Genomic DNA, 24,385 nt, shown 5'->3' with positions numbered 1-24,385 from the left:
AATTCAACATGATATAACATAGAAATGACCTAAAGGAGCAAATAGCTTAAAAAAATAGAGTAGCATTGAAACTAAGGACATATGAAGTACAAGTTAATTCATCTATTTTTTTTTCGATCGAACTCATTGGCAATGGACCTATTGATTTACAATAAAAATAAATGAAACCCATATCGAAATGTTTGGAATCCAAACATTCAAAATCGACAAAATAGAATAAACTACCAACTTAGAAAAAAGCAATCGAAACACGTTGAAACCAATAGAGGAGAACTATTTTTCAATTATTTCACTCCTTAAAAAAACCAAAAAAAAAAAAAATAAAGAAAAAAGAATCAATAGAATTGGTAACAACTTGCACAAAACCTATCTAGTATCCAAATGAGACTAACAAACTACTTTTTTGCTTTAATACATACCCTATAGAACCTGAATAAACTAACAAATACAATCCAAATCGAAGCGAAACCAATAGAGTTCAATCAATCTCATCGATCTGTTCCTCATTCCATCCCCCACCTCCAATCCCAAAACTTTCAAGAACCTAAAAAAAAACATATCCATAGACTTTCAGTACAAAAAATAGAGTAATAATAGAGAGAGAGAGGTCCACATGTGAATGTTTGAGGAAAGAAGTGTAATAAAGGTACAAATGAATCCCGTCAAGAAAAGTGAGTGAAAATTCGAGAAGGATTTGGTATTTGAATGCCCAATAGGTAGCACTATGGTCAATGTGTTTTCTAGAGTTTTTGGCTTCAAACTTGTTGGCTCAGCTCTATTCAACTCCTATTCACTTGTTTCCTTCTCTCAAACCTCTTTCTTCTTTGTTGTTTGAACTATTTTTGTTTGTTGTCCTCTTCTCATCAACCATATTTAACTGCTAAATTCCGAGTTTAGTCCTTCAACTTTCAATTAGGTGAATTGGATAAAATATTGTTTAGTCAATTTTCATAGATTAGAAGAAAAAAAAAAGTCAAATTCAGACTTTAGAAATCATAGTCGGTTGCTTTTAAGATTTAGAACATCAAGTAAATATGCTAAATTTAAGTTTCAAGGACCAAAAATGGTAGTTTTGAAAACCTAAGGATCAAATAGAAATTGGGTTCGATCAATTCTCAGAGACCAAATGTATATTTTGTTGTTTGTATCGAATAAATTTTTGAACTTTTAATTTTGTAGCTACTAAGTATCTAAACTATTTAACTTTATTTGAAGTAATTCGCAAACTTATCAAACCAAAATTTGAATTTTCAACTTAATAGATTCTTGGGACTCAGTGAATTTTATATCCAATAAGTTTGTGACTTTAGAAAATGTCTATTAAGTGAGAAAATATACAAATTTAAACATCTGAATACAAATTTACAAGTTTAAGCCTTATAGCCATTTGAAAAAATATTTTAAAACATATATTTTTAGTTTTCCAAACTTGGTTTAGATTTAGAAAACGCTCCTAAAAGTAACCATAAAAGGATATAAACCAATAGATAAGTAGTGTTTATTAAGCTAATTAACTCTCGTAAGATCAAATGATTATCAAATGAGACTTTGATTTATGGTATTGGGTATTTGAAAATTAATCTTATAAATACCTGCAACTACCTAAAGGTTTATTTGTTTGTTTTGTTATTCATTTTATATTTGTGTTTTTAAAAATAAAAAAAAGTTTGAAATCTAAAAAAAGTATTCTTTTTAACTTTTGGAATTTGACTAAAAACAAATCGTTAACAAACAAAAATCTTCATTTATGTTTGAGTTTTCGAAATTGGGTTGTTTTCTCACAATTTTTTATATAATCTTTTTCATCTACCTTTAAGGAAACATTTGAACTTTAGTTAAATTTCAAAAAAAGAAATTCAAATTTTCAAAACTTTGGATTAGATTTTGAAAAGATTTAAAAAAGGGGATATAACAAGATGATTAAATTTATTATTAACAATATTGTAGGATAAAGTCATTATATTTTTCCTAATGTAATGGGTTGTGATTTGAATTTATCCCCCACCTGACATGGTTTTTTTTATAACCATATCCAATCCAAACTTACAATTAACTTTAAAATGTATATTATATTTACTTATGATACAAATACTTATTTTAGCTTTATTTAATGTAAAAAAGAAAATTTTCATTGGCTAAATTAAAAGAAAAGGCGTCACAACTTTATAGCTGTCCGTAATACTTTTAAACTTTCAAAAGTCTTAAAAGTTAATTTAAGTTTTTAAAAAATACCTTTTCGTTAGTTTTGCAGGGATTAAAATTTTGTCTAAAAAACTAATCTTGAACTATTGAAATATTCCATAAATACCTTTGAACTTAAAAAGAAAAAAATCAAAATACTCTCGTTCATCTAAAATTTTACACCAATTTACTCACCAACCAATATAAAATTATGCAAAATCTCAAAATTCTAAAATAGTTCTAAAATAAGAATTTCTTCTTAAAATATATTAAAACAATTACCGGTGAACTACAAAATTGTATTTGACCAAAATTGTATTTGACCAGTAAGAATCACTCATTTTTTAAAAAAAACCCTTAAACTTTAAGATGTTTAAAAAACAATTTAAAAAAAAAAAAAAAAAAAAGTTAAAAAATACGTTTTGTTGTTATATACTATCGTGGTTAATACTATCTTACTTCTCTACTTTTCCTCCCTCTCTTCTTCAGTAAAAGTAATTAATTAAATAAAACTGAACAATTTAACAAGTTATACCGACTCTAATGTAAATAAAGAGAGTAATGAAAATAACAATAAATTTTAAGACTTAGATGTTTCAACGAAGTTGGATTTTAATAGTTGGATGTGTGCTGATAGTTAACTATAGTTTTTTATTTGACTAATAATTGTTTTAATATATTTTAAGAACAAATTTTTATTTTGAAAATTTGTAAGATTTTGTGAAATTTTATGTTTTAATTTAAAATTTTGGTTTTTATTTTGAATGACAAATTTTTTTGTGTAAATAGCGAATTAATGAGAGTATTTTGTTTTTTTTAGTTTAAAGTGTATTTTAAACCTTTTTTAAGTTTAAAGGCATATTGTTTAACTTTTGAAAGTTTTTAGGGTATATTTTACTCAAATTACAAAATTTATGGATATTTTTTATAATTTAATTATTTTTATTATATGAATTGAAATTAAGTTGTTCATCTTATTTCAATATATGAAAATAATTAAATAAGATTTTTACGTATTAAGGGTTTACTTATTTTTAAAACAAAAAATTTAATAAATGACCCAAATAATACAAACCAACCTAAACCAAAATGTTTCAACGGTTGTGTTGGGTTCATTTCTTAATAAGAGTTATTTGAGTCGATGAAATTTACAACCCAAAAAATTGTGTAGAACTTGTGTAGGGTCTAAAAATTCCTTCAAATTAGCCTAACCCGATCCATGAACACCCTACTGCAAAGGTATGCCATGTTAGGTATTTCATTAGCCTCGACCTCGACCAACGACGAGGTCAAGCTTGTTGGCCCAAGCCATACCTTTCCTCCTAGATTTCTTAGGCCCATTTTGGGATTTTGGTTTTATTCATTTAATTTTTTTTGTTGGATCTTGTTAACTTTTCCCTTTCAATTTTGGTTTGATGTTGATTATGTCTTTTCGTCCAAAATTATCCATAACAATAATAATAGTTTCATGCAAGAAACTAGATTATGTGAACATGTTTTAAAAATTTATTGTAAAAATGTTAATAAATAACAAAAAATGAAAAAAAAAAAGACAAAGTCAAATTAGTCGTAGATATTAAATTCAACATTTATTAAAGCAAATAGATTAAAGTAATATAATATCTCTTTTTTTATAGCAAAAAGGACAAATATGACAAGTAATTAGATGTATCAGACGATCAAATGGCTATCAAATGACTATCAGAGGGTTATCTGCTTTTAAATTTGCTACTTTTACAATTTAGAAAATGTATATGGGCCTTATTATCATAATTTTTTTTTATATTTGCAATCGTCCCTTAAAATTGAACATTTAAAAATTATAAAATCAACCTGATTCTAAATTTCAAGAAACAAATGGAATTTTATTTTTTTTTTAAAACGACATGCCTCTTGTAGGCTGCTGCAGGTTTATATAGAAAAATATTTCATTTACCTATTTTAATCTCATGCATTGAGATGAGAAATAAATCCCTGTAATTATAAAAACATATTATTGTAAAATAAAAATAAAAAAGTAATCATAAAATAAATTAGGTTAAAAGTAGGTTAATTTTCATAAATGTTATAAACACTAAGGGTGCTTTTGGGGGAAGGGTTAGTGTTAAGATAAAACTAGTGTTAAGTTAAACCTAGTTTTATCATAACCCTTGTTTGGGGGAAGGGTTTAAAAATGTAGTTTTATGATAATATGTGTTTGGGGGAAAGGTTAGGTGGGAAGAGTTAATGGAGATTTTATGATAAAATGTGTTTGGGGGAAGGGTTAGGTGGGTAGGTTTATGTGGATTTTGTGATAAATTTTATTTGGGGAAATTGTTAAATGGGTTGGGTTAATAACTTTTTTTTATGTGGTATAATATTTTTTAAATTAAATTGTAAATATCATAAAAAAATTATTGCATACTTTTTTACGAAACCCTGGAATCCGTCTTATTGTCCTTTTTTATTTGTTGTATGTGTAATGTTATTAAATTAGTACATACAGTTGCCCAAATTAAAATTAATTTCTGAACATATTGTGAGAAATTTATTACAATTAATTTTTTAGAAAGACAAAAAAATTATTGAATATTTCTAATCGGCGATAGCGATGTCATCCTATTTTAAACCTATATAAATAGTCGTTTAACGCTTTTGGGAAATTGTGACTATTTTCCTTAATTTAAAATAAACATTAGTAAGGACGAAAATAAGTTCTTTACAATAGGAAATGCATAAATAGTCAACATCATAGACAAAAAAATGTAAGGAAATAATAAGCAACCCAGGTCCGTAGAAACATAAACTATCTCTCTATGTCTCGTAGGAGGACTCTACAAAATCCCTCCCTTTCATCCTCGGGCATGAGTATGAAACCCCGAAGGTCGTCCATACGAGACAAAAGATGCCTTTGCAATAACGCCCTATCCAAACTCATAAGTTCTGGCATCTCATGCAATATGCGGAAAAATTCCGTGCGCACATGGTTGTCATTTGCAAGGTTGCGTGCAGGCCACTCCGCAATCTGCCTGAGTTGCTCGTTTGTTTGGTCGAGCGCCAGATGTATCGCTTCAACATCGAAGTCTCGCTGACTTCCCCTCTTCCTCTTCGATCCACTCGATCCGGTCCTACCCTCTGAAGCGCGAGAAGGTCGGGATGCACGTACATCATCCTGCGAGAGGTCAATTCCCTGGCTGTACACGGGCGGGAAGTCCTCGTTTCCATCCCCCATATCAAATCTGTCATATACGCCACCAGGCTCGTTAGACCTCACGTCCGCGAATGTCTCAGCGAACCGACCGGTCGCCCTATCGCGACCGAAGACATATGTAAGTTCGTCGTAATACGAGAATGGTTTGTTCAGGAGTCCCTTTGCTGCAGGATGCGACTGCGGGCAAAAAAAATATCATGTATGAGTACTGATTGAAAAATTGTTAACTAAATGTACATTGTGAACGTTGTGTGACGTTTAAATTATTTTCCATACCCTAACCCAATTATCAAATAATTCCTTCTCCGCAATGATACATTTCTCTTCATCGTTCCACCCAAAGCCACTGTACGCTGGGCCCCGCATTTCGGCAATGGCCTGGAATGTTTGCTTCAGTGTCTTGATCCTACAATCAATTACAGTTGTTGCTCGTACCTGACATCCAGGTAGTTTCTCTGCCATCATGCGTACCAACTGCGCAAGGTATCCTGGGCGAAACGTACCATTATCTGATTTTCATCCCCCCATTGACACCAACTCCATTAAACATTCCACAAGAGTCCCCTCCTCCTCCTTCGTCCAAACATGTCTCGGGACACGATTTGAGGTTGACATACTGAGAATGAGAAATTAGAAAAAATACATGGAGTACGTAAGTAATTTCACAATTGAACAGTAAAAAAAATATGCATGATACAAATTCATGGCACGCGTACATTTCATATGCAACAACCCATATTACTTTTTATAGTACATTTTAGACATGATAGAATTGCGACCTTACAATCGAAAACTTGTGGCACGCGTACATTGTCTTAGCTAAGCGTTATGCAACTGTCATTCGGTGAACATCGATTTGGCTAGGTCGTCGCACCACTGAGACCACTCGTTTGTTGTCTCAATGTACTGAATGTCTTCTGAAGCCGTGGTTGTCGCGTACGTGGAGTCCCCTTCATCCTCGTCGTCAACGTCCTCGCAATATGTCATTTCCCTGTTGATCAAATTGTAAAGCAAGGCACATGCTAGAATGGTGCGACACTGGACTTGCAGGGGATAGTACGACTTTCCACGAAGAATGGCCCAACGACCCTTGAGAACACCGAACGCGCGCTCAATAACATTCCTTGTCGAGGAGTGCTTCATGTTAAAGTACTCCTTTGCATTTGTTGGCGCATTTGCAGCACCACGTCACTCTTGCAAATGGTACCGTTGGCCTCTGTACGGGGCGAGAAACCCCTCCGCGTTTGGATATCTCGAATCGCACAGATAATAATATCCTGTTATTAAATGGTTTATTTTATGACCTTTAAATAGGTAAGTAGGAAGCAGCGGTGTTTTATTATAAAGAAGACATACCCTTTGGCACTTGTAGTCCATTTTCTCGTGAAAGGGCATCACGTAGGATAGGCGAGTCTGCTGCGGGTCCTTCCCAACCGGCGAGGACATAAACGAAATCTCCTTTCGTGTCACAGACCCCCAGAACGTTTGTGGAAATTTCTCCCTTACGCGTTCTGAATGTAGGCTGATCTCCTGCGGGGACGTTGACCTTTATGTACTTCCCGTCTAACGCGCTAAGGCAATTCTGCAGGTTGAAATAAACACGTTGAAATAAGTGCGACGTACGTAAAGGTGAAATATAGTGAACTTCTATGATGCCCACCTCGAAACACTTCCAACGTTGATCATTGTAGTTACTTGTTACCGGAACAGGTCTCTTTATTAACTTCTCGTACAGTCGAAGAACAGCCAACAATACGATGTTAAAATGTTGAGATACTGTCTCACCGGACCGTACAAATTCCCGTTGGATGACGCGGTTCTTCACGTCATGAACGAGGACGTGCAAGAACATTGCTACCATTTCCTCAACATCGACAATCTCAGTCGACGAAAGACCAGCCATATTTCTAAGTAAATGACATAGAATTGCGAATGTTCGCCTATCCATCCGCGTGCTCTGCCGACACACAAGATCTGACTCGTGTATCATACGAAAGTAAGCAAGCTCCTTAACTCTATGGCGTGTATCGGGCGGTGTATGTGGGAGACCCTTATTGTTGTTCATTAATACAAATGCAGTCACATCAAAATGACTTATAAAATGACATAAACAAATTCAAGCATAAGTTGTAGCAATTAATTTTATGCATGAACTATATCTACAAATTAATTGCAAAATTAAATAGAAGAGGGATAGAGAAATTGATAGTAGTTCAAGACAACCAACCTACGTCTACTTTCCAAGCTTCTCTTGGTTATGTTACTAAAACTTTGAACCAACTCTTTCTATGGATTAAAGATCAAGATTTGCTACTACTCATTTAATGAGATTAGGAGAAAACTCAATCGTTTTCATGGATCGTGATTAAACATTTGTGACCCTATCCTGGAGCACCTCCTCACTAGACTCGAGATGTGGTACAAGACCAACTTACTGCCTTACTATCTCTCACCCATTTTTTGCATATGATCGTCTAATCTTCTTTAAAGCTTCAATTCATGAATGTTGGCATATTCGTTCGATCCTCAATTTATACTAGAAAAATTAGGATGTCAAAAGATTAACTTGGATAAGTCTGATTTCCTTATTAGCAAGAACGTCTAGCCTGGTGTGAAGCCCACGTTCTAAAGTAAAGAGGTTGTGAAGAAGAAAGCTACAAAAATTACTAAGCATAAGTACTACACGTTTTGAGGATGGAACATGCGTTCTAGCTAGGCAACGTTAGGAAGGGTAGTACACGTAATAAGGCTATGTGATGTGTTAAGACAAGTTAAAGCGAGAAGGAGTGTATAGTAGGCGTTTCGAGTTAGGTGAGGAAGAGTCAAGTGAAAAGGAAAGTTGAGAAGGGAAGGTGGCAGTAGATACTTAACCAATTATCAAGTGACGAGCTAGGCAAGAGGTTCTGACTAAGTGTTAAACCTAGATGATTATTAGTTAGCTAAACAGGTGTTAAGTTTAAGTTAAGCATGTTTAGAGGAAATGTTAAACTTACACGTGTAAGACACTAAGTAGAAGCTGGTGAGCTAAAATGATTTTAATGATGACTAATCCAGTTTAGGATTAATAAAAATAGGCCTTGTGAGTTCAAAGGAAGTTGTAAAGAAGTTTTAAGTATTAAAGCGCTGCCAAAAGAACATAAGGCAAGGAGAAGAAGAATGGTGTTAAAAGGGGGGTTAGGAAGAAATGTTTTAGTTCTTGTGAGTGACCCTTCTAAAGAAGAGAGTTGAGATTTTTAAAACTTTTCTTTCAAGGTCATGTTCTGTACAATGAAGTGCTTGTTATATTCTTTATTATGATTTATAAAAAAAGCATGACCGTTTGAAAGTTTGTTTCTAAGTTAAAGTGTTTATTTTATGTTACTTGAATGAAATACTTGTCTACGAGTAAACCATTAGCTTTATTTCTACCATGAGCTAGTTGTTATGTGCACATAAGAGTCAAGGCAACCATGCATTGAGTGGTCTACATGATAGAAAGGTGGCTGGGTGCATTGAGAGATCTGCATTCAAGCTAACTGCCTGAACAATTGGAATTGAACATGAGTTCTCCAGGGATACTGGTGGTAAAATGAGAATTATCACAATAGTCTATGTGTGGAGAAGGATCGATGCAAGGAAAAATGAATAAGTAGACACTAATGTGATGTTTATTGTTTCTTAGTGCATGTTAAAGCGTTGAGAAGTTGATTTGGCAAAATGGTTTTATGCATGTACTTGTATTCCCCAAAGGTTTTCCTAAAATGTTACTCATTAAGGATTAGACTTACGTTTTAAGTTTTTCCTTCTCCAGGTGAGCAAAGCAAGGAAGCCGCAAAGAAGGCGAGTCGTTGCGTTGTGCTAGGAGATAACAGCTATGTTGGATGTTGGAGTTTAAGTTCTTAAAGCATTACCTTGCAATTGTACTAAGTTTGTTATCGAAGGAATAAAGTTTTAAGTTCTCCCAAGCTTATTAGTGTTTCCTTTTCACGTCACAAAGCAAGTACTTATTAAATAGAAGCTTAAGTTTTAAGGGGTGAATGTTATGACGTTCTTTTAAGTAAAGTTCAATCATTCTAGCGTTTCACTTAGTAGTGTTGGAGCTGTCCAAGTCACCACCATGACTAGAACGTGAGGAAGGGACGCGTTTCGGGTAGGGGCATGATATCCCCCATTTCTTCCAACTCGTGCAATGTTCTAGGAGTAAAAAAGGTCAATTCTTTCAAAATTTATCTGGGCATGCTTGCACACAACAAAAGGAACAAATCTAAATGTTTTAACAAACTTTGGGACAGGGTTTAGAATGTGTTGTAGGGATGGAAAGAAAACTTCTTTTCAATAAGGAGGAAGGATGCTCTCATCAAGTCTGTAGCACAAGCCATTCCTATATATACCATAGGTTTGTTTAAACTATCCAAGGGCCTTTGTGATTATACCAATAGTAAATGTGCATGATTTTTGTAGGCCTTGCACAATGATAAGAAAAAAGCACACTAAATGAGCTGGAAAAGAATATGTGATAACAATTTTTCAAGGGTTGAGGTTTTAGGATTTAAACCTCTTTAACGAGGCTATGCTTGCTAAGCTGAGTTGGGGAATTTTTTGGAATCTTAATTTTCTGCTTGTTCAAGTACTTAAAGGTAGGTTGACAGACAAATTTCATTGCCTAAATCTATGTCAAATAAATTATTGAAATATACATCAAGCTCTAGTCTTAGTGAAAAGTCCAGTTCGAACTCAAAGTGCACACTATTTTTTGAAGCAAAATAATTTCCAACTGAGGTAACCTGAGGAGGGGGTGTTGAGATTGAATTTCGTTGTAAGAGGCTAAATTGCATGAAATGAAAGTGAATTATAATGATCCAGTGGATAAAGATCTTAACTTAGGGTGTAAATAGAACTCCCTATTCGATTTGTTCGATCATCCCAATTTCATCACTAGATCTAATGTTAAATCCAAAGCAATTTAACTAGAAACACAAACCAAATTGTTCTAAGCGACTATTTGATATTATTGAATAGATGACCCATACAAAATTCAAATTAATACAAATTGGATTAAGTCTAGGGTGTTAGACGAACAATTAGTGGTTCAAGCACCTACCTAATTATTCTATTAATTTGATCAAAGATTGGTTAGATCAATACTCTTTTAATTAATTAGAATGTAAGCTAACTCAACCATTTGCTTCTAAAAAATACACAACCTAGTGCCACGATGCTGTATATTAATTCAAGCAATAAACATACATCCATAAGTGTTTGAAAATATGTTTTACTAAATATTGAAAACAAAAATAAATCATTTGTTACATCAAACATAGTTCAAAATCTCAAAAACAAAGAAATAGGGAAAGAATCCTAACCACCCAATCTAAAAAAGAGTACCTTAGTCTCGATACATCGTCAAAAGCATAAAATAAAATAAGTAAAAGTCTTCAATTGAAAGGATGAAAAGATTGCCAAGAGTTTTGTGTGAATGATCTCTAAAAATCAGTGTAAAAGTGTGTGTCCTGAGGCATCGACTAGGTAAAATATTCAAAATAATGAGGTGGCACCATGGTGCCATAGGCTAGAGTTGTGGTGTAGTGCAATTGCCTGCCCGTGTTTCGCCGTACAACTTCGTAGCATTGTGGAGCCATAAGGCAGTTGTGGTGCTGTGGTATATGCCCAAATAGGATAGTATCTTTATGTCTCAGTCTGATGGGTTCATGAAGGAATAAAACTCCCATAGCAGAAGCGTACGAACGTCATCCGAATAGAATTCAATTTGAAAAAACCCACAAAATTTAGAGAAAACAAAAGTTAAAATTGAACATGCTTTTCTAAGCAAGAAATAAAAAAAAAATCTAACATTTGTAGAAACCTCCCAATAACACTATGAACACTATGAAGTTTTCCTTATTATTCTCAAGGCGAAAATCACACAAACAGTTGTAGACTTCTGTGATATTATTTGGCGAAGGGAAAACTTTTGAGAGATTTTGAAAAAATGAGAGATCGTGAAAAATAGAGTAGAGAAGTTCTCTTAAGAGATTCTGTATTTTAACCATTTTATAAAGAGAGATAGAGGGAAGATATCAAATAATTCTCTCCCTCTCCCTCTACATAGAATTACTCCCTATTAATTAAATATATATTAACTAAAATAAATTAAAATTAATATAAACTTAAACCATATTATATCTCATCTAATATAAATTTTATATTATATCATATAAAATATAACCAATGGTTTGGTTCTCTCATATGACTTATAGTTCTAATATGAACCGAATCTATATCAATTTTAAGCTATAGTTTATTTGTGAATTTTATTCAGATTATTATTATTATTTGAATCATATTCAAATATTAATTTCTCTCGTAAAAATTTTATATTATAATGTATCAAATACATTATATTAATTGTACGATATACAATTTATTCTCTTTAATCAATTTGAACAATTCAAATTAAACCAAAATAAATTTTATTCTCATTTATCCTTATTGATCTAACAATAAGACCTTATGGACCTACGATTAAAGCTCCATGATATGAGATTATTTAATTAAACTCTTTAATTAAATTAATTAAAGACTTTAATTAATCTCATTAGTTATCAGTCATTCCACTATAGACTAACAATTGCACTCTTCTTACTATAGATATATCTTTATGTCCATTAGATATAACCAATCAACAATGCAAATACCCTTAAAAAATTGCTCGTAAGTACACTTGTGTTAAAAACTACTGATTTGCCCCTGTAGTTACATCTAACTTCTTAAGTACCACTGATTCCTCTAATGAACAATAAGTTATAGTCTCACTATAACTAAACTCCTTTCGAGTCAAGAGAGGGTGTGGCGCTACATTGTTCAAGCCTTGGAATCTACCTTTAAGAGATCAATTTCTCTACTTACTCTATCTATAGAGAATGAGCGAATTCCTTCTTGTGTAGCCGTGTTTCCAGCTCTCTAATCAAGACGAATCCCCAAAATGGTAGACATATTAAGTTGGCGACATAGGCCACTCTCATCCAGGTAGATCAAAGAACCGCATTCATAGGCAGAAGTTCACAACTCACTCAGGATTTAGGTCAAGTTACCTATGGTCATCTTGGTGAAATGTGGTCTCAACTAGTAACGGTGTTAATAAGAGAGACTATTTATTTCATGGTCCAGTCTTATACAAACTCTTTGTAATAATATCGTCTCTCTAATGTCTCAACATGAATGATTAGGATCAAATCATTTGTAGCACTTTAGAACAATTGTAACAACTATAAAGCAAGATGTATTCTTATTGTCACCAAGATAAGATATCTAACCTCATCCGTCTATTATAAACCATTTAGGCTATCGCTTAAACGTGATCAATTTGTATGTCTCTACATACATGTTTAGGTTACTGAAGATAACCTTACACTAGAAGAATTTTGACCTTTAATGTCGGTTTCAATCGACATCTTTGATGGTGTTATTGAAGCCCTTTAATGTCGGTTGGGCTTTAATGTCGGTTTAAAAACGACATTAAAGCCCTCTTTAATGTCGGTTTGTCAGTTTTCAACCGACATCTTTGATAGTGTTATTGAAGCCCTTTAATGTCGGTTCAACTCTGATATGTCGGTTTATAACCGACATTAAAGCCTAGTTTTTTATTCATTTTTACAAATTTATTTTTATTTAATTGTTACATTATTGTCCTATAGACCGACATTGTGTCAATGTAGATAAATATGTTTTTCACACGCCAACAAATCAATGAAATTCATATTATGTTAGAAACTATAACATTTGTCTTTTACATTTGAATACACAAAATAAAATATTAATATTATGTTTATATATACATTCTACAATAGTACATGAAAAAAGATTCTAATACAAGAATTAAATAATTAAAAATCCTAAATGCCTTCTCGGTCTTCAATTTTCAACGGTCGCTTGGCCATTTCTACACAATCGCTTAGCTTTCAACCCGATATCACTTCAATTATCTACAAACAATATCCAAATAAACCATTTATATGAATAACAAAGCTGTTTGAAGTACTGAAATTGCAGAGAAGGATGAAAAGTTCTTAAGATTTTATATCCACACCCCAATCCATATATATATTTATATGACACAAGTTTTATATTCATCAGGATTAAGAATGCAAAACCAAAGAAAACAGTAAAATATGATATGACATCTAATGTAAAAAAAATATAGACAACATTCAGAATACCGCTCTGTTCTTGGGTCCAAAAGAGTTTAAAATATTCAGGAAATTAAGACGAGTACACTTCAAATGTACAAACTCTAACATAATAGACAAATCAAAGAGGTTAACATCTCTCACTCAGGTTAGCTAGAGACTTCCCAAATAATCTACTGATATACCTAATTCTCTAAATTCAAGATCTCCACTTCCACTGGGTCTATCACAGTGCTTAACTAGAAAAATCATTTCAAGTCATTTTCGATGTCCAATAAATTCCTACTTTATCGATAAACCGATTTCACTTCTAGGAAACACAACATTACTTCCAATGTTCATACATACAGAACTATATTTATACAATTTATTCTTCAAAATTGTATGCTTGCAAAGCGTCGATCCAAAATTTGTAGATACAATTCCTAGAATTAACTTTGTGAATCAGCAGGTACATAAAAGATAGAACTTACAGGCAATACTTCATTGGCCATTTCAAGCACTATGGCATTAGCATCGGCAAAAGGCAGCAAACCTACTAAAGAACCCCTTCCAGCCATGCGAAACCACCCCGAATTGTACACTACTATCAGATCAACACCACCATCTTCTTCAAACTTGGCAGATATCCCAGTGCCTGCACCAACCCCTATTATGGGAACTCCTTTATGTATTTGAGCTTTCAAGTTCCCCAATATCGTTCGTGTTCTTTGCAAAGTTTCTGTTTATTACATAATCAGATTAAGCAGCCCAGAAAAACTAATTACCGAAATTGTGTGCCTTCTTACACTAGAAGGTCAAGCAAATGATATTGGTCAATCAATCTTGCCTCTGGGAAGTCACTAAGACTGTATGTAATGTTTCCATTGGCAGACAAATTGAACTTGGAAATGAAATCCTTTCGAAGGTCTTGACTAGTTTCAGCTAAAACAAGTTTTGGGCCACACGAGTCCGTATCTTTTGGAGTAATTTCCAAGAATGATTTAACCAATTCCTCAGCGAACTCAGGATCATTAATATGATAAGGATATACCTTCACCTGTATCATAAAGAGGTTTAAGCTTTACAACACAAAGATGGGGGATCAGTCAACAAAGAGAAGAACTCGATAATAATAACTTTACGAGTACCTGCCTATCATTATTTAACTGAATAGCTTACTGTAGTTCCTCTATAAGAGTAGCAGTAGCCTCAGGATCATAAAATGACTTCCTTGGTGCATCTAGAGCAGATACACCATTCCGTGGCAGGCAAACACGAACCTTCGCTGATGAATTGTTGATCTTATCAGCTATAAAATGAGCAATTTTTCTGTTCTCCAAACTGTCGATCCCAATCTGATGACTGGTAGAAACATCAACAATCGTAACTTCAACATGTCATTTCCGTAACCACACACAGCGAATACAAACAAAACGAAGAGAATCATTAATCAACAACGAAGATCCTGTTTACAGCCAGATAAAGTGAGAATGATACAAATTTGAAGATCGAATTAACATCGTTTAGCTATAGCTCCGATAGTTCAAACAATCAAAGTTAAAACCACAATTCCAACCAAATCCACAGAAAACAAGAAGACAATGCATACGAAATTTTTTTACATAAAGTTGAAGAGGAAAGAGGTTGGAAAGAAAAGTTGAAGAAGTGATTAATTACATAAAATTGATTACATTCTCAAGTTCTTCTTCTTCTTCAAGTTCTGTTTTGACTGTAAACAAATCGTACATTCTCATCTTCCTACGAGATTGATTACATGAAATTGAATCATTCTTCCTTTTCTTCAAATGTTCATACCTTCTCCAAACTCGAACAACCTAAATTCATTTCTTAAGCAACATTAAAAACTCCATAGAACCAGAACACAAAGCGCAAAAAAAATAAAAATAAAAATAAAAAGAAAAGAAAAATAAAACTTACCAAAAACAGTGTTAATCGGTGAAAGCAACATACGACGACATCGTCCTGTTGCCCTGATCGTTGGCAATGATCTCAACTCGATCATGCTGCCACACACCGACGCAAGAGTACGTGGTTCCAAGATCGATTCCGATCGCCGGACCTTCTCCTTTACCGGCCATAGTAAATCTTCAAATCGTTGATGGAAAAAAAAATCTACGATGATAGGAAATGAAAGCAAGAAATTTTGATTAGGGTTAGAAGATTTCAAACGAGGAAGAAGAGAGGAGGAGAATTTATATAGAAACTTTTAAGGAAAAAAAAAAGGTAAAGTAAGAGAGAGAAAACTTGATTTTTTACCAAATTAAAAAAAATAAAAAATTACAAAGGGGCTTTAATGTCGGTTTTCAAAAGGTGGTCATTTAATGTCGGTTTTAAACCGACATTAAAGCTCCTTCTTTAATGTCGGTTAATGTCGGTTTAAAACTGACATTAAACGTCCACCTTTTGAAAACCGACATTAAAGCCCATTTTTCATTTTTTCCACCCGACATTAAAGGCCAGATTTGTTGTAGTGTTAGATGATAGTTTATTAGTTTTGTATGAAAAAACTGTAAGATAATTAAATCTTTAGTTAATACTAAAGCTAATAACTTTTGTAATAGCTAGAGGGACGACATAAGAGAATAACACAAGAAACTTTGGTAAGCCAGTTCGGCCAATATTGCCTACGTCTGGGGAGCTGCACACAACCCTGATGAGTAGTCTTTATTAATATTCACTTAAGTCAATATACATCAATACAGCATATAGAGCTCTGTTCAATTATATGACTTAATAGCACGTGTCTTAACATCAGACTCTACGCTCCCCCTGAATTACTTTTCTTCATGATGTCTGGCTTCAGGCTCCCCCTGAACACATGAGTGGATATCTTCGACGACCTCTTTAAATCCTTCTAAAGATCTCAGTGATCACACATACCACTGCCTTGTTTGTTACGTTACTCATCGATTATTTCAACTTAGATCAACATGCTGATCTTATAGACATAAGATCATGATCCTTTAGATTCCAGTAGCTTCTGCATACTATTCTCTAAGAGAAACTTCTGACGTGAACGATCTTCTTTAACTTCTGTTTTTTTTTCACAGACAAAAAATCATCACCGTAAAAACCTGTTTATACACATATATATTATATGTATAAATGTTTTTTCTTTTAAAGATAATTACCAAGATTCCTAAAATAATGGAAAATCTTTTATCCTTTGAATATCTCATCTTTTAATTAATTAATTAATCAAAGATATATCTCATCTTTTAATTAATTCATTAATCAAAGATATATCTCATTTTTTAATTAATTCATTAATTAAAGATAGTTAGTCAAAGATATTCCCATAAAAATCTTTTAGACAAAATCTTCAACAAACTCCCCCTTTTGTCTAAAAGAAATTTCTTTTCCGGTTCAACACAATACTTCCACATAATCAATTGTTGAGACTAACAGATGATAACAAGTCAAAATCAGTCAACACTTAACAAATGTGTTGCATACCACAAACTTCAGCACTTAATGAAACTGATTCATTCATTTCAAAAAAAAACTTCACATAACAGAGGACAGAAGATTTAATCAACTACTTTTGTCACCAAAAACAACAAATCATCAAAAGAACAACAAACCAACCCAATCTCATGACAGCACTCTGCACCCAGCACTGACTCCCCCTTTGAACAAAAAAATATTACACGAATCAGTAGGTAGCTCTCTACGACTAGTAATTGAGGCAAAAGTCTTCAAGTGACGAACGAGAGCATCAATCTCTAACTGTCGTTTACACAATAAATTGATGGAGTTAGTTAATGCACGAGATTCAGCAGTAAAAGCATTAACAATGCGGGTAGCTAACTCACGATCAACAAAGAAACCTTCAGTAGACTTATCCCAGTCACTAGTATCGAAAATGCGCGGGCCACGAGATGGATGCATATCATGATCAATATAGGCACACGACTGCCATGAAAGAGTCTGTAGCTAAGGGCTAATGTTTTAAGGTCAGGTCGAGGAGCATCAACTGCAGTAAGCACAACTCTATTTAAGTGAAGTAGCAGGCTTGAGAAGAATCACGGAAGATCAATTGGGATCTTGACGTAACAGCTGATTGTAAATAAACGCACCCGTATCCACCTTATTATCATTACAGATTTGATAAAAAAATGTTCCTAAGGCAGCATATACACTGGAGGCATGAGAGGATGGGAACCAATTAGCAATGTCAATCTTATGCAAGATGGCATATTTGATGCTGAGAGCGGCTGCAGTAATTCCATTGACAGACCATGTGGACAGAGTCCCACCAAATAAGACAGAAGCCAGAACATCAGTGGAAGGAGACGATGGAGAACAGTTAACATCAATAACATTTCCTAGAAACGCGTTAATCACCGTAAGAGATATCACAAATTTCAACCCCCCGAATATAAACCGTCTGATAATCCAGGCTACTTAGATCGTTAAATTCATTAGACAAATTGACTATAAACTTCCTAATAAGCTGGGGTTAAAATGGACCGACATTCAAAATAGTTTTTGCTAAACCAGCCTTTTCAATAAGGTCCATAATACTCATGCAGAATTGATGTTTGTCAGAAATATTTACCTCATATGTTATCTTTCGCTGCACCATGAACTCCCAACACTGGACACTCTCCTCGTGATGAAAGGATATTCCATCAATGGGGACAAAAGGAATATTTGGAGAAATCTTCTTTCTACCTGTTTTGGTAGTTATATTACGCCTATTTTGTTGAGATTTCCTCTTCGCTGGCTTAGGTGCAACGTGGATATCAATAGAAGTAGGTGGAACAGCAAGATTTTCATCATCATTGGTAGGGACTTCTTCAGTGCATATATCAGGGTGTGGAGGTTCCACCTCATCCTCATTACTTCGAACATCAGTTTGCCCACAGGTGCAGCAGAAATATCACCAGGAACATCATCAAGAAAAGATTAATGAGCATCAACCGAAGCAAATGGAAGTGGCGATGAAGGAAGGGAACGAGATGACGGCCCAGGTTGAACTTTAGATGCTGGGGGAATACTAGGAGTAGGAATAAATACTCCTTTAGTTAACGAACTTTCCTGTGAATGAATGGAACTAGGGGGATCAACACGAAGCTTATCTGAAACATCTGGAATTAAAGTCCTCTTCAACAATCGAGCTAGAGGAACATCATCCCGGTTATCTGAATCCATATCCGACACAGTAGTCTCAGGAACTCGAGGTGTATGTACGATTGAAGAAGCAGGAACAGAAGACTCACCAACCACAGGCACAGACTCAGGTAGCATAGATTCTTGCAACCTACTTGAGGCTCTCCCTGTGATTTTTTAGATGGAAGTCGATACGGCCTTCGTGGCGGAGTACTTTTGAACCTCCATCTCCTCTCTCTCACCTATCGTATAGGAGGCGACAAAATTGTAACCTCAGGTGCATCTTCAGATGGCTGCATCATGTAGGAACCCTTGCGAGTATTTACCATAGTGAACAATGATCGAAACCCCCAAAAAAATGGAACTGTTGTAACAACTGGGATGAATGGGACGATCAAGATAATGATCGTTTTAATAATCAGTAATTAAGAGCCCAATTATGTCAAGAGAGACTCTCTATATGCCGAAAGATAGCCATTAAATCCTCAAACGGCACTGACACCCTTAATGATTCTGAACGTGTAAACAAGCGCCCTCTTAATAGCAGGCCATGGAGTTAAATGTGACAAATTCTTAAACCAGTGCGTAAATATTCAAACGTATTTGCATCTAGAGGCTTAGTGAAAATATCAGCTAATTGCAAGTTCGAACGAATATGATCAAGTCTAATAACTTTATTTTCAACAAATTCACGAATAAAATGATGCCTAATATCAATATGTTTGGTTCGACTATGTTGAATCGAATTTCTAGATATATAAATGGCACTCATATTATCCCAATATAAAGTCATGGTTTCTTGAGTGAACTCATACTCTTATAACATATTTTTCATCCAAATCATCTGGGTACAAGCACTCTCTGTCGATATATATTCAGCTTCAGCTATAGACAATGATACACAATTCTGTTTCTTACTGAACCATGACATAAGATTGTTTCCTAAAAAGAAACATCCTGCAGAAGTGTTCTTCCTATCATCCGGAGAACCAACCCAATCAGCATCACAATATCCAACCAAAGTAGAAGTTGTGTCAAAAGAATACAAAATTTCAAAATCACTTGTCCCATGATCATATTTGAGAATCCGTTTAATAGCGGTCAAATGAGAAGTACGAGGATCCGACTGAAATCAAGCACATATTCCAACAGAATAGGCAATGTCAGGTCTGCTTGTTGTTAAATATAGGAGACCCCCAATCATGCTCCTGTATAGTTTGTGATCTACTGTTGTACCATTAATATCCTTAGTAATTTTAACATGTGTCGCCACTGGAGTCTGTTTGTGTTGTGACTGATCCAGACCAAATTTTTGATTATGTTCTTGGCATACTTCTCTTGAGATATAAATATACCCTCACTCCTAGAAAACAAGATAGTTCTCCCACCATGCTCATTTCAAATTCTAATTTCATTATGTCAATGAAGTTGTCAACAAGTACCTTGGGAAATCCCCAAAATATAATATCAACATAAATTTGTGCTACATAAACTTCCTCATTCAAGTATCCATTTAGAAAGGTGCTTTTGACATCCATTTGATACAATTTAAATTTGAGGATACAAGATATTTCGAGCAAAAGGCGAATAGCTTCAAGGTTGGCAAAAATTGTGAAAGTTTCATCAAAATCAACACCTTCTACTTGAGCATAACCTTGAGCCACCAAACGAGCTTTGTTCTTTGTTACACTCCTTGATTCAACGGTTTTATTTTTAAAAATCCACTTAGTTCCTATAATATTTCCCCGTCAGGCTTAGGAACTAAGGTCCACACATTGTTACGCTTAAATTGAAGTAACTCTCCTTGCATGGCGTTTATCCAATATTCATCCTTGAGTGCAACCTCAACAGATGTGGGTTCAATTGCTGAAGCATAACATAAATCAACAATCATTTTCGAGTAATCTACTTTCTCTTTCTTTCTGGTAGTGATTCCAGCTGAAGGATCACCTATTATGGAACTTGGTGGATGATTCTTTTTCACATGTGCAGTTGGGACAAGTACGGGGTTATCAGCCATAACTTTATCAGTTATTTTTTCTGAGTTTATATTCGTACCATCTAGCTGATCAGAATCATCTTTAAGTATTTCCTTAAGAAGAGTAGAAGTAACATCAGGTATAATAGAAGTCTCATCATCCTCAACACTAAATTGTTTGACATTAGATTCAAAATCATTTACCACAACATTGATTGTTTCCATAACCGTTCTTGATTTAATATTAAAGACTCTATAAACTCAACGATTCAGAGAGTATCCAAGAAAGATTCCTTGTTCAGATTTCACATCCCACTTTCGATGATACTCTCTATTAGCTAGAATATAACAAGTACTTCCAAAAATATGAAAATACTTAATATTTGGCTTCCTTCCCTTCCATAGTTCATATAATGTGACTGACATACCAGATCGAGTAGTAACCCTGTTGTGAATATGACATGTTGTGTTAACAGCTTCGGCCCAAAAAGGTAACTTTTTGGCATGTATCATAACTCGAGCCATTTCTTGTAAAGTTCTGTTCTTCCATTCCACTACTCCATTTTGCTGAGGAGTTTTGGGAGCAGCAAATTCATGATGTATTCCTTCCGACTGGCAGAAATTATTAAGATCTTCATTATCAAACTTCTTCCCATGATCACTACGGATCTTGATTAGCTTTTCCCCCTTTTCTCGGTTCAAATTCAAGATAGACTGATACATATTTTAATAGTATTTGATTTTCCTTTGAAAAACCAAACCCAAGTAAATCTGGAATAATCATCCACAACAACCAAAACATACTTCTTTCCACCCAAACTTTTAGTTTGCATGGGACCCTTAAGATCAAGATGTAAGAGTTCAAGAACTCAAATTGTATGAGATTCCTTTAGACTTCTGTAAGAAGTTGTTTGCTTTCCAACTTGGCAGTCACCACAAAAGAATTTGTCATTGATATTTAAAGAAGGAATGCCTACAACAGCTTCGTTTCTGATAACTTTATCTAAGCTTCTCAAGCTAATGTGCCCCGAATTTTTATGCCACAACCAAGTTTAATCTGCTTTAGTTAAGTGACATATGTTTGAGCTATTAGAGCTCCAATGATAACAGTTATCTGCTTGTTGTCTGTCACTCATAAACACTTGATTATTTTTGTCTATAAGAACACAGCCAGTGTTGTTAAAATTTACACTGTATCCTTGGTCACATAGTTAACTTATACTAATCAAGTTTGCCTTCAATCCATCCACATATCTAACATCATTAAGACAGGGTAGATTACTTTTATCAATGGTTCCTTTTGCAATAATTCTTCCTTTGGCTCCATCTCGAAAAGTAACATGATCTGAGGCACATTCCTCTGATCCAATAAAGAATGATCAATTACCAGTCATATGTCTTGAACATCCACTGTCAAAGTACCAAGCATCATTCGTGGTTTGAACTGTTGTAAATGTAATCTTGCAATTCTTTGATGTCTTCACTCTCCAAACCATATGAGTTCCCCTTATACTTCTATTACATTTGGCAAATATAGAATTATTCTGATGGTTTTCAAATTTCGCCTTCTGCTGATACCTCATGTCTCTTAGTAATTTGTAGCAAAATGATCGAATATGATCTTTTCGACCACAATAATAACAGATCCATCTGGAAGATTTAGCAGATGTATTGGTAATCGCAGTTGTATTAGTTATTGCTTTTACTGAAGCAGGAACAAATCTTACTTTAGATGTAAACTTGGCACTCCCCATGGAAGCATTAAACCCAAGACCATATTTACTCGAACCGTTCTGTCCTGAGTTTAGGATTGAGTCTAAGTTGTTAGTACCTGAATTTAGCATCTTCACAGACTTGATTGTCTAATCATACTCATTCTAAACCTCTTTCAATTTCACTTTTAGAGATGATATGACTCCCATCAATCGTTCATTTTCTTCCATCAAATCTTGAATTCTTTCTTTTTGAATAGCTCTGGCTTCCGAGTCTTTCTTCCTCAGCATTTTGAGTTTTTCAAGCGTTAGATCTTCATCCTTATCATTATCAGAACACTCATTATCATCATCAAGATTGATGTCTGTAATACATGTTGTGAAGGCATTCATGCCATGATCAACTTCGGCATCATCAGAGTCCTCATCAGACAAGGTAGCATAATAGTTTTTCTTTTGTCTTCTGAGAAACGTTGGACATTCAGCCTGATAATGACCAAATCTCTCACATTCTCTGCATCTAAAAGACCTCCCTACATCTTCCTTTTTCTTACAATGTTATTTCTTCTGTATGAGAAATCATTAACCTTTCTTGTAGAGTTCTCACTATCGTGTCTTCCAGTTTTAACTGTTGTTCCAGTAGTATTCATACTTTTGAACTTTCTGGCCATCTTAGATAATTGTTTTGTTAAGAGAGCTATTGAGTCATCCTGATTAACTTCATTATCAGACTCATTTACAGTAGTCTCCTGTTCATATGCAGATTTAAAAGTAATCCCCTTACCTTTCTTGCTTTCTTTATTTGATATAGCCATTTAAAAAGTAAGTAGCGACTCAAATAGTTCACCAAGCTTTAAAGTTGTTATATCCTGGGCTTCTTCTATGGCAGTGACCTTCATGTCAAACTTTCTTGGTAGAGAGCACAATACTTTGCGAATAATTTTGGACTCAGGTATCTTTTCACCAAGCAGTAGTGAATTATTAGTGAATCATTATATTCACTAAAGTCAATATACATCAATACAACATATACAGCTCTGTTCAATTATATGACTTAATAGCATGTGTCTTGACATCAGACTCTAGACTCCCCCTGAATTACTTTTCTTCATGATGTCTGGCTTCAGGCTTCCCCTGAACACATGAGTGGATATCTTCGACGACCTCTTTCAATACCTCTAAAGATCTCAATGATTACACATATCACTGTCTCATTTGTTATATTACTCATCGATTATTTCAACTTAGATCAACATGCTAATCTTATAGACATAACATCATGATTCTTTAGATTCCAGTAGCTTCTACAGACTATTCTCTGAGAGAAACTTTTGACGTGAACAATCTTCTTCAACTTTTGTTTTTAAACACACAAAAAATCATCACCGTAAAAACCTATTTATACATATATATATATATATATATATATATATATCATATATATAAATCTTCTTTTCTTTTAAAGATAATTAACAAGATTCCTAAAATAATGGAAAATGTTTTATCCTTTTCATATCTCATCTTTTAATTAATTCATTAATCAAAGATATTTAGTCAAAGATATTCCCATAAAAATCTTTTAGACAAAATCTTCAACATTGTGGATTAATGAAATTAAATGTCAAATAAAACAAAACACTTTATTTTATTAAAGAAATAAAATGCTTGTATAATACAACTACAAACTACAAGACCACGAGATTTAGAGCATCAACCCCAATAATTCATAACCCAAGGTCTGGAGGAAAATGTTTATAAGCTAAATCAATCCATTTATAGGTTGAGCAAGCATTCAGATCATGGAACATTAGATTTGGTATTGCAATCAAACCTTATGGTTTTGACCAAAATATTGATCAACCTTATGTATACAAAAAAAAAATCAACAAAGGAAAAGTATCTTTCTTAGTACTTTATGTGGACAATATCCTTCTCATTGGAAATGATGTAGGATGCCTAATCGATGTTAAAACTTGACTAGCAACTCAATTCCAAATGAAGAATTTGGGAGAGGCGCAACATGTTCTTGAGATCCAAATCA

General features: G+C 34.0%; 2 protein-coding genes across 2 annotated transcripts; both read right to left on the bottom strand.

The window, feature by feature from the left end:
- Positions 1 to 13,967: 13,967 nt before the first annotated feature.
- LOC127150712 (toMV resistance protein Tm-1(GCR237)-like) lies at positions 13,968 to 15,617 on the bottom strand. Its single transcript, XM_051089216.1, has 4 exons — positions 15,490 to 15,617; positions 14,698 to 14,880; positions 14,325 to 14,597; positions 13,968 to 14,244 (listed from the first exon to the last, which is right to left on the bottom strand). The coding sequence occupies exons 1-4, from the start codon at positions 15,615 to 15,617 to the stop codon at positions 13,968 to 13,970; spliced, it is 861 nt and encodes a 286-aa protein (XP_050945173.1).
- Positions 15,618 to 17,133: 1,516 nt separating this feature from the next.
- Positions 17,134 to 18,792, bottom strand: LOC127150711 (uncharacterized). The gene is made up of 5 exons (XM_051089215.1): positions 18,466 to 18,792; positions 18,013 to 18,373; positions 17,619 to 17,867; positions 17,370 to 17,515; positions 17,134 to 17,268 (listed from the first exon to the last, which is right to left on the bottom strand). The coding sequence occupies exons 1-5, from the start codon at positions 18,790 to 18,792 to the stop codon at positions 17,134 to 17,136; spliced, it is 1,218 nt and encodes a 405-aa protein (XP_050945172.1).
- Between the last annotated feature and the right edge of the window lie 5,593 nt (positions 18,793 to 24,385).

The sequence above is a fragment of the Cucumis melo genome, chromosome 8, assembly GCF_025177605.1.
Source record: "Cucumis melo cultivar AY chromosome 8, USDA_Cmelo_AY_1.0, whole genome shotgun sequence".
Classification (NCBI taxonomy): domain Eukaryota; kingdom Viridiplantae; phylum Streptophyta; class Magnoliopsida; order Cucurbitales; family Cucurbitaceae; genus Cucumis; species Cucumis melo.
Note: the sequence above shows the minus strand (reverse complement) of the source record. Positions and strands in the feature narration are given on the sequence as shown.